Source organism: Hoplias malabaricus, chromosome 18 (assembly GCF_029633855.1).
Source record: "Hoplias malabaricus isolate fHopMal1 chromosome 18, fHopMal1.hap1, whole genome shotgun sequence".
Lineage (NCBI taxonomy): Eukaryota > Metazoa > Chordata > Actinopteri > Characiformes > Erythrinidae > Hoplias > Hoplias malabaricus.
Genome location: NC_089817.1, coordinates 15328145 through 15338563, shown reverse-complemented (window position 1 = coordinate 15338563; position 10419 = coordinate 15328145). Strand labels below are relative to the sequence as shown.

At 36.6% G+C, this 10419-nt stretch overlaps 2 protein-coding genes across 2 annotated transcripts; both read left to right on the top strand.

The window, feature by feature from the left end:
- Positions 1-465: 465 nt before the first annotated feature.
- Positions 466-3585, top strand: LOC136675181 (uncharacterized). The gene is made up of 7 exons (XM_066651606.1): positions 466-538; positions 980-1056; positions 1163-1271; positions 1928-2068; positions 2165-2265; positions 2944-3338; positions 3554-3585. Exons 4-7 carry the CDS (start codon positions 1955-1957, stop codon positions 3583-3585), a joined length of 642 nt encoding a protein of 213 aa, XP_066507703.1. The 5' UTR covers positions 466-538; positions 980-1056; positions 1163-1271; positions 1928-1954.
- Positions 3586-3933: 348 nt separating this feature from the next.
- Positions 3934-9833, top strand: LOC136674793 (proteasome assembly chaperone 1-like). Its single transcript, XM_066651007.1, has 7 exons — positions 3934-4189; positions 5371-5474; positions 6579-6736; positions 6858-6920; positions 7435-7633; positions 8142-8272; positions 9677-9833. The coding sequence occupies exons 1-7, from the start codon at positions 4065-4067 to the stop codon at positions 9752-9754; spliced, it is 858 nt and encodes a 285-aa protein (XP_066507104.1). The 5' UTR covers positions 3934-4064; the 3' UTR covers positions 9755-9833.
- Positions 9834-10419: the final 586 nt, after the last annotated feature.

Genomic DNA, 10419 nt, shown 5'->3' with positions numbered 1-10419 from the left:
CTCATCAGACTGAAAGGACAGCCAGTTCCGGGCTCTCTGGCTCTACATATATTTGGAGGCAAACTACAGACTTCAGGTGCGTCTGACAGTGTGTTTGTAAAAATAAGTGTTAAGTCCGATATCTCTTTGGTATTATATTTTAAAGGGCCCATATCATAGGAACCATACAGAGGTCAGCCAGTCAGAACAGAGATAATTTACATATTCTCAAATACAGTTATTTTAATATTAAAGAGCATAGAGATGAAAAATGTCCAAATTGAATTTAGAAAATATTAGAAAAGTAGAGGATATGAGCCTTTTAATTCCCAATTACCAACATGGAAGAGAAACAAAATTGTAGAAAAACTTTAGTCTCCAATTTACTTTCTCCACTCTTCTGTTAAAATGAATGTAATTCTATAGGTTGAGGTCATTATGTTTTTATCATTGTCCTGTTATGATTTTTTGTTGTTGTTATTTTACAGTCACGTGTGCAGCCTGCAGTTCACTTGCTTGTAACACTGAACCTTATTGTTTCATTCCCATCAATATTGAGGTATTACTCACAGCTGTTTTGAGTTAAAATACAAGAAAACTTCACTAATCTTTCAGAAACATCATTAATTGAGATGTTAAAACAGTGTTTCTCCAAATAGCAATGACTGTTTGGCCCAAATGTGGCAAAGTCCACCTTATATAGGCCAGGTATTAGTGTGATGTGGAAGAAATATTGGCAATATTGATACTTGGCTCATGTCTGGCTCACACAACACATGCCAGTCTCAGAACTGAGATTGACTTCAGCTCGACTTCTGCATACTCATAGTGTATACTATACCTATCATGTAAACAATAAACTGAAATCTACACCATTTATATTGATGTATCTAATGCACATTTCAACACATCTCATACTCAAAAAGTAGTAAATTATTACATCTACGTTTATTTTTATCTTAAAGAATATTTTAATAGTCTTTTTCCTTGTACTTTTCAGGCTGTGGACAGTTTTACAGAAGCTGTTAGACAGAAGTTTCGTCAGCATGATTTGCACAATTCCTACACATGCTGGAAGTACGTTTTTATCAAGATATATGTCTCCATCTTTAGAATGTTAGTGCCATGTAAAAGCTTTCTGCTATAAATCTTTAACATATTGAACTCTCTCTAATTGTTCTAGTTGTAAAAACCTTTGCAACGCCTCCGAGAAAGTCCAGGTGCAGGACCTCTCAAATGTGCTGGTCTTCCAACTGGTTCGTGCTGATAAATTTAGGAACAAAATTTCAAAGGTACTTCAGAATTTAGGTGTGTTTTGTACTTAAAGCTTATTAATTATTGAAAGGCATTTGTTGTTCAAAAATTGCCCAATTTATTTATTTACTTTTATTTGGGCCAAAATCAGAATCTTTTTTCAGACAAATCCTCCTGGAATTGCCATTAAAATGTAAATGATTCTAAAGAAAAATACTGGTTTAATATTAAAGTTTGACCTGATTCTAAATTCAATTGAAGGAATTTTTATAGCGTGGCAGTGACGAGGATTTGGTGTGGTCTCCCTGTGTCTGTAGGTTGTCTTCTGCATGCTCTGGTTTCACCTTGCAGTCCATAAAATCATTTGTATGTTTATTGGCTGTGTGAAATTGTCCAATGGTGTGAGTGGAGTGTGTGAGTGACTAACATGTGGCCTTGGTTCACTGAGATTGAGTTCCTATATTCAGTGTGTAGCACTGCCGCTAAGAAACACAGAACTTCACTAGTTGTGCCCTTTTCTGTAAACTGTGCTGATCATTGTCATTTTAAATGTTGTCTATTTGGAAAAACTTTAAATGAATGAAGCAATGCTAGTTACAAGTATTTAAGGCTTTCTAGACACTAAAGGTGCTTAAATGGTATTGCTATACAAATTGAATATATTTTATTATAATAGCAATTCCTCCTTGCACAGTATGTGACGTATCCAGAGTATTTGGACATGAGACCATACATGACTGAATCCAATGGGAAGCCAGAGGTCTATCGTCTTTATGGAGTAGTGGTTCATGCTGGTGAAAGCTGCTATTCTGGACATGTCTACAGCTATGTCAAGGTCAGTCATCCTGCATCCTTTCACAACACAGTACCTGCTCTAAATGTGTTTTAAAATGAACTGAAACACTTACCTTGTGGGCATCTTACCTTTTAGGCCAGTGATGGACACTGGTACAAAATGGACGATGACACTGTGTCTTTGAGGAGCAGAGAGTCAGCACTGGCACAAAAAGCTTATATTCTTTTCTATGTCAGGTAAATATGAACTTTTTCACACATTATTAGAACAATAATGAAAAGACCAATAATAGTGTTTGGTTATTTTGATTCATTTTTGTGCAACAATGGTATAAGAAATTGTCTTGAGCCTCTAATCAAAATTAGCATCATCAACACCCTTGTTGTCATTTGTTGGGCAAAAAGTAATTGTTTCTGCAATTAAACACAGCTGTATTGTTACAGTCTAATTGCATTAATACAAGAAAAAATTAATAATAATAAGAAGAAGAATGCAGAATACACAGATGATGAGCTCAAAAATATTTTCCTTCAGCTGTTGCTTACCAGAAACAAGATACTGCTGAAAGAACTACTGAAAGATTATCAAAAATGATAATATAGACCTATATTTGTTCAAAAGTATTTAGTCAGGTTTTATATCTTGCAATTTTACAAAAACACTAAGCCACTAAAGCCATTCTCCTCAGTGGTTTGATGGAGGTGAGAAAGTTTTAGCCATGCTTATGGCTTATTGTTTTAACTTTTTGGCATCGGCAGATAGGAAAAATGTCAGAAATCAGTATTTGCCCACAGTTCAGATATCATTGCATCCCCACTGATTACAGAAATCATATATGCAAGTAATCTATCCAACACTGATGGAGATTTCTGTATGAATTAAACAGAATAATACTTTAATTAATTGATCTGTAGGTCACCAAAGCAGAGTAACTGTGAAGAACCAGCTCCCCTGAGCCACACTCTGGGACAGTGTACCTCAGACACACTGTCTGGACCTGATTCCAAGTCTGTAGACATCAGAAATGGACAGAGAACTCCATGCAGTGATGGTGACAACACAGCAGCCTCAAACTCAGTATCAGATGACTGTCTGGACATGAGGGAGTCAGGCGTGAATAGTTTTCAACACAGAGAGTACTACCAGCCCAAAAAATACTGGAGAGATAAATACAAACATTCTGAGAGGAACCAGAGAGGGAAGAAAAGCCCCATCAGCTGTGACTCTCCGGGTGAAGGATCAAGTAACCGCAAGAGAAAATATATCAATGATAACTCTGAGGAGGACGTTCCTGCAAAGAAGAGAAAAGGTATTTATATCAGATTCTTCATGACCTGTCATCACTGATGAACATGGCTTTACTAAGTTACAGTGGATTTTCATATCAATGCTATCAAATTGTATATCCATAGTTATGCTGTAGGTGTTTTGGTTAAACATTTACATATACAACAGCTTTGAAACTGAGTATGCAGCTGAGTACTCAGTTTAGGCTCCTGATAACTATGTATTTTTCTCCTAAAGGAGACAGCAGTTCCTGTGACTTCACTGTGTGACAGAAGCTGGTAGCTGTGGACGCAGCTATGAAATGAAAGGAGGATACATGTGGTCTCAAGCAAGGTAAAACTTAACAAAACAAAACCTGTCAAGTTTTAAGAAACTGTGAATTAGGATTTTGTAAATATGAACAAATTTTGAATTTGATGTTGCGACACACTGAAAAAGTTATGACAGGTGCAAATTTAGGAATTTAGGTCTTTCACTATCAACGATGTCAGAAAAACTGTCACTGTGTTGGTATCCTCAAGGGTACAAATACTGTATAAGGGATATTACATATGTTAATTACGTATTAGTATTCAACACTCATTCTTCATTAAAGGCACACAAATGGCTGCACGGGAAGGCCGCATAAACTGATGTAGTGCACTACACAGGGAGCAGGGCGAAATAGAACGGAGCCGGTGGCATCCATGTTGTTTAGTGGAGCACCCGGGTGCACGCTTTAGATCCGCGCCACTGGCGAAATATAGGCATGGCGACGTTTTTCGGAGAAGTTTTATCAGTTTACTCTCGAGCTGTGGAAGAGGATGAATACGACGATTTAGAGGAAGATAACGAAGAAGACGCACAAATTCGGCGAGAGATAGAGGAGAAACGGTATCCGAGCATTTTAGCTACTGCTAAGATTTCTGTAATCCATTAACAGCTTCGTGAGCTAACTGTGTTTTATTGTTTGTTTTGGCGAACTGAGCCTTTACATCCAGTAACGTTTAACTGTTCAGCGTGAACATTAAGGAGAGTTCACTCAGCCCTTGTTTCCATGAATGACGGTGCAGCCTTGTGTTAATGTTACTTTGTTGCTTTCAGTTTCACTTAAAGGGCTCGTATCGTGCACAACTGAACTTCACTAACTAATTTAAATTAAAATGTTTAATGTATAATGAAATAATTAAAAGTTATATTCGGTAAGTATTTGTTCTTAAAAAGGCAATACAACTATACGATTTACACAACACACCAGTTTTCGCAGCCTAGATATGGAAACTCAGCAGCAAAAACAGCCCCTTTTAAACGACTTGCTTATGTCAGAAACATCACCACTGTTGTGATTATGAGTTAATAATGTTTGTTTTCTTAAAGTAACCAAAATATTTAAATATCATAAAATACAAAGGCTTTACTTGCAAATTGATTTATGTATTAGATTACAACTTCATAACAAATAAACAAATATGGCAGTAACAAATTATATCCTACCAAAACATAGCAAATATTGTTTTATGGCGATAACAAATAATTTCATTATCAATACATAAATAAATCAGCATTTGTATTTCTTTATCACAGCATAAATGGTTTCAAGATAATGAGTTAAAATGTATTGTTAATACTTATGTTGCACTAATAGTTGCACATATGCCAGCTGCATTATCTAGCGATCATGCTTTCATTATTTCAGCTCCAACAGAACGAATGACTTTCTCACTCCCTTAAGGGGCAAAGGACATACACAAGTTCACTCTAAATTTGCCTGTACATCACTTGAACACATCAGCTGGAAGTAGTGATCATAGGCCTTTCAAATCCTGTCCTACGTTTACATTTACATTTATGCATTTGGCAGACGCTTTTATCCAAAGCGACTTACAAAAGAGGATTTAACATTCAAACTACAGCACAATTTATACAAAGTACCTTACATTGAGTGCAATATGCCAGGGAGTAATAAGTCCATTAAAGAAAGACTTTCAGAGCAAGAGATACTCTTGGAAGAACTGGGAAGTCCTGTTTGAAGATCTACAGTAAATAACTGTCCATTTTTGTTTCTTTTGTCCTAGAGGGGTTCATATTAAATGGAATCCAGAAGTTTCAAAAGCTGTAGAGAGCTCTGAAAAGCTCCAGTGTGCTAATCTTATCATAGCAGTGGGACCCAATGCTGCAGGTAACATTCTGTTCGTTTTTATTTACGCTTATTATTATTCTTTGATACAACTGTAGCATTGTATCAAATAAGTGCTATTTCCTTTTTTGTAATTAACTTGTAATGTGAAGTACAGATCCTAAACCAACAACTCCAATTTTATTTAAATATTACAGTAGTATTTATAAATATTACAGTAAATATTGAGATCAGTTCACACAGCTGTGTTTATAGACTGACGTAAGCAGAAATGTGCTGTAGGGTGTATCTGCTTTGGCAACATCTGATACACAATTGGTTAAAGGTTTCTGCATTAAACATAACAGTGCTAATAGCTGGTTTGTTGACGCTATGATAATAAATATTTCTGTTTTAAATGCTAATGAACACAGCATCCTGGTCCTGAAAGCATTTTAAGGCAAATTTTACAAATATTGGTAACATCAGCCTGCATTATGTTGGATTAGTTTAAATCATTTCATTAATTGGTCGCTTCCAACGAAAAAAGTTCCACAGTTCAGCCATTCCCACTTTTTTTTTAAGCATTGCTTGAATTTTTAAGCAATCTTTGCACTGGGGATAAACAGGTCCTCACATACATGGGGTTTTATGGGATGTACTTAACATCACAGAAATGTTTATCTCTTCTATGAGACATTCTTTTCACCACATGTAGACTGATATTCCGTTTGCTAGACTGACATTAGCCCCATACCCACATTAGATACTTACCCACAGAAGGAGCAGAAAACATCTTGAAATTTAGTTTGTGCATTTTTGTTCTACTTTGAAATACCTTCTCTAAAGTCATACTGTGATGTTTGTGGGTCTTGCTATTTGAGATCATTCAAAATCTGAGCTACAAATAATTTCACATAAAAAAAAAAAAAAGACAGAAACTCTTGCATTCTGCCAGGTGTTGAGAGTGTGTAACAAACCATTGAAATGGCACACACATTTTTTTTAAAAGACATGCTTACTTTAAAAAAAAAATGTTCTTATATTTTAAGATCATAAGCTGTTGTAAGATCTCTCATTCCACAGTCCATTTGAATGTTGCTCTTTGCATTTTTCAAAGTATTTCACAGAGTGCCTGTCTTGTTCATCTATCTTTTCTGGGGTAAGGTTTCATCTCTGCGTATGTACTGAATTCTGAAGGCTGGGCGCAGGTGGGTTGGGCGTCTTTATGGAATGAAAGGAGCCGAAGTTCCAGTCGACCAGAAACGGCTCCACAGCCTGGAGAGCCGAGCTGCGTGTTCTACCAGCAGAAGAGCTGTCCCTCTGTGAGTGCACTGACACACCCTTAATTTTGCTTGTGTATTACACATTCTGAATCTGAAACATACCAGTGTCTGCCCCAAAAATAACAGAAACTGACTGAGGGTTATGTTCTGTTTGCTGCAGGTTCTTATTTGCCAGTGTACATCTTACATTGCTGAAGACCAGCTGTTCCAGTGGGCAGAAAAGGTAATCAAATAGTAAGTTCAAAGAGGAGTATAGTGAATAGTTACAATTTTTAGCTTGTTTCCCAGTTCAGTTATACAGATTACTTTGACTGATAGTGAGATTTGATTTTGACCACAAGGTGGAGTGATTCCCATCAAACAGATGTTTTGAAGTAAGATAAAGAACAAAAATGTGGTGATTTGTGTTTGTGAGGTAGTTCAAGCTGGCTTCCATAAAGAACAAATAAACATAGGACATATTAATATTTAGATTCTTGTGTGCGGCACATCTTAATTTCTTAATTTTAGTGAAGCTTCTTACAGGTTTTACATTTATTAAACCTGTTTAGTTGCACATACCAGTGCCATACTTCAGCACTATGAAACCTACCTGCTCAAAAATGAGTTTGATACTTGAATACAACCTATTGCATGTATATAAGGTTTATTCTCACAGCTAAAAATATATTTATTTGTAATATCTGATAATGGAATCCATTTTACATCACCACTCAACAATGGGCACTGTACTACAGGTGTTGGGCTGCATTCAGAGGAGAGGCCTGAGTGTGACATTGCTGTCTGACTCACCTCTGGCCGAGTATAAAACCCCAGAGTACCTGAATGGAAGTAGTGCCCCATTTCTGCGTGCACTGAAGACCAGCACTTACACAGGCAGTCTGCCCTGCCCTCTGCTGGAACAGCCCAACATCATCGCTGGCCTCCCCGCTGCAGGTAAAGCCCACTTCAGCAGCCCTTAATCTGGGACTGAATCTAATTACACTCTTGCTCACGCTTTATCATTTGCCCTGTCTTCATTATAAAGCAGCACTTTCAACAATTACCATCTCTATCTGCTGCATTAATTCTGTTGATCACCCACATTATGACATTATGAAACATTTTTTTAATGCTGGAAAAGAACAAAAAGCTTGTTGACTTAATTGGGTTGTTGCTGAAATCGTTGGATAACTGTTTGAAATACATGACTGTATAACGCACTTCAGTCAAATCAGCAGTATACTTTCCAAACGATATACTTGAATGACTCAACAGAGGTGTTCTTTAAAAGTTTTATCTTTAATACACAACAAAACACAGTTTCAGGTTTTTTCACATTCCCTCAAAGTTTATTATGCACAGGTTTATTCAGGTTTTTGTAAACTGCTGCAATTCTGTATTCAGGAATATACTACTAGTTTTGTCTCTGAAAGCACTTGTGTTTGTTCCTCTGGTTCTCCAGTGCTCAGCCACTGTCAGGTGCATCGCATCCCAGCCGTGCTGTTTCAGTGCTTCACTGATGTCGTCCACCCAGACTCATTAACCATGGAAACCTATAAACCAGCCTTTTCATGTCTCAGCACATCAGTGAAGGTGAGGACTTTCCTCTTGTGTAGTTTCCCCATCCCCAAATCTATATTTGATATGTTTAGTTAAGCTATGCTATAATGTAGGGATGTTGAAGTTACACCATACCTCTATACAGTTGCACTGAACCTTTTTTAAATTGGGCTTTGGTGGGTCTGAAATTGAACAAATTAGATTTTGAGAGATGATAGACATTAGTCATTACTAGCAAAGGTTTCTTTGTAATAAATAATGTGTATGTAAAAAAAAATGTGTAGTAATAATGTGTAAAGGTATTTAATTACAAGTAAACCTGACTGGTACAAATTTATGTTTAGTTTAAGTTTCTGAATTATATGCATAGTGTCTTTTCTCAGACATTATCCCATCACAAATAGAATGTTTAAGTAGCCTAACTGGCAGCTAACACAATCCAAAATACGTTTAATTTCCCTGCTCATTTAATTTTATTACAGTCTTTGGATGTTGTACATTCACAATGGTCACTGCACAAGAAAGAGGGGCAGTAATTCAAAGTTTACACATCTAGAAGTAATTCATTATATCCTCTAAAATATGTTCTTAACTGCTAAGATTAATGGTTCAGTAGTGCACTCTAAAAGTGAGAAATCCTCTTTTGATTAAGCTTTTATTACTACATGCATTTATTTTAAGTTCTAAATCAAATCAAATCATTGCAATTATTTTTTTATAAATGATCGGACACTACAATAATATAATAACTATTTTGTTGAATGCTTGTTATGAGCAAAATGGCTTTTTTCTTTTGTAGATATTTTTAGATTTACTCAGAATTTTAGATTTGATATATGCTGAACTATATGTAATGAATTAACAACATTTAGCCTGCAGTTTACCTTATTAGATTAAGCAATTTGCCATCTCCCCTGTAGTAAATAATTAAACAAAGTGGTTTCAGACATAGGGCGGCACGGTGGCGCAGCAGGTAGTGTTGCAGTCACACAGCTCCAGGGGCCTGGAGGTTGTGGGTTCGATTCCAGCTCCGGGTGACTGTCTGTGAGGAGGTGTGTTCTCCCTGTGTCCGCGTGGGTTTCCTCCGGGTGCTCCGGTTTCCTCCCACAGTCCAAAAACACACGTTGCAGGTGGATTGGCGACTCGAAAGTGTCCGTAGGTGTGTCTGTGTTGCCCTGTGAAGGACTGGCGTCCCCTCCAGGGTGTATTCCCGCCTTGCGCTCGATGATTCCAGGTAGGCTCTGGACCCCCCGCGACCCTAAATTGGATAAGCGGTTACAGATAATGGATGGATGGTTTCAGACATGAGTCAACTCCCGATGTTAATCTATAAAAGGAAAGTCAAAAAGTAAACTCATTCCTGAATGATACATCACACTAGTAAACACATTCTCAGAATAATTAAGATGATTTTTTTTTCTTTCTGTTCTACCCTAGCTGGAGGCCTGTCCAAGTGTGGAGATTCTGCAGAAATTAACCAGGATTTATGATGCTCAAAGCAACTTGTACATATAGAATTAGCGTTGGAATCTGTACTTTGCAATATGTTTTTCCCTTGTAATATATATTTTTTACAGCAATTAAACACTGCTGTGTGAAAATTACAGATATGTGCTTCTGTTACTCAGCTTCAATCTTTTATTTTCATAAATATTGCTTTTGGGACAGAAGGTGGCGCTCATTCAAAAGACTTGGTCTCAGCTTCAGCGCTAGTCTCTAGAATACTATTTATGCATGTAGTTCATGGGTTTTTGAAAGCAGATTACATTACACTGTGACCCTTGAGAAACTCAGCAGAATTAGTATAAAAATGTGGCGAGTCTGAGTTTTCTTCTGGACATTTATATGGAGGTCACACTTAATGGACCCTCAGCATTTTCAGTTTTCTGTATGCTGTTTGAATAATAATAACATCATTTTCAAAAGAATGTGCATGTGAATGTAAGGTTTAAGTGAGCTTACAGGATTAGTGGTCAGTTTGTATCAAGTCCATTATCCAACTCCATATTCACGAAAGAAATCATTACTAAACCGTAAGAAAATGAATGCTAACAAACCATTTTTCCCATTTGAGGAATGTTTTTAAAATTTAAAGAACTTCCGTGTACATGTCCAAAAAAAAAAAAACCTGCATGATTTAAGCCTTTCATCATCATTTCAATTATGTAATTATTTTAGTT

Bases quoted from the DNA above. Each gene is read 5' to 3' on its own strand.
- LOC136675181 (XM_066651606.1), top strand. From the start codon at position 1,955: ATGAGACCATACATGACTGAATCCAATGGGAAGCCAGAGGTCTATCGT. The intron at 2,069-2,164 runs GTCAGTCATCCT...CTTACCTTTTAG, and splicing joins ATGTCTACAGCTATGTCAAG to GCCAGTGATGGACACTGGTA. The intron at 3,339-3,553 runs GTATTTATATCA...TTTCTCCTAAAG, and splicing joins TCCTGCAAAGAAGAGAAAAG to GAGACAGCAGTTCCTGTGAC.
- LOC136674793 (XM_066651007.1), top strand. From the start codon at position 4,065: ATGGCGACGTTTTTCGGAGAAGTTTTATCAGTTTACTCTCGAGCTGTG. The intron at 4,190-5,370 runs GTATCCGAGCAT...CTTTTGTCCTAG, and splicing joins CGAGAGATAGAGGAGAAACG to AGGGGTTCATATTAAATGGA. The intron at 5,475-6,578 runs GTAACATTCTGT...TTCTGGGGTAAG, and splicing joins AGTGGGACCCAATGCTGCAG to GTTTCATCTCTGCGTATGTA.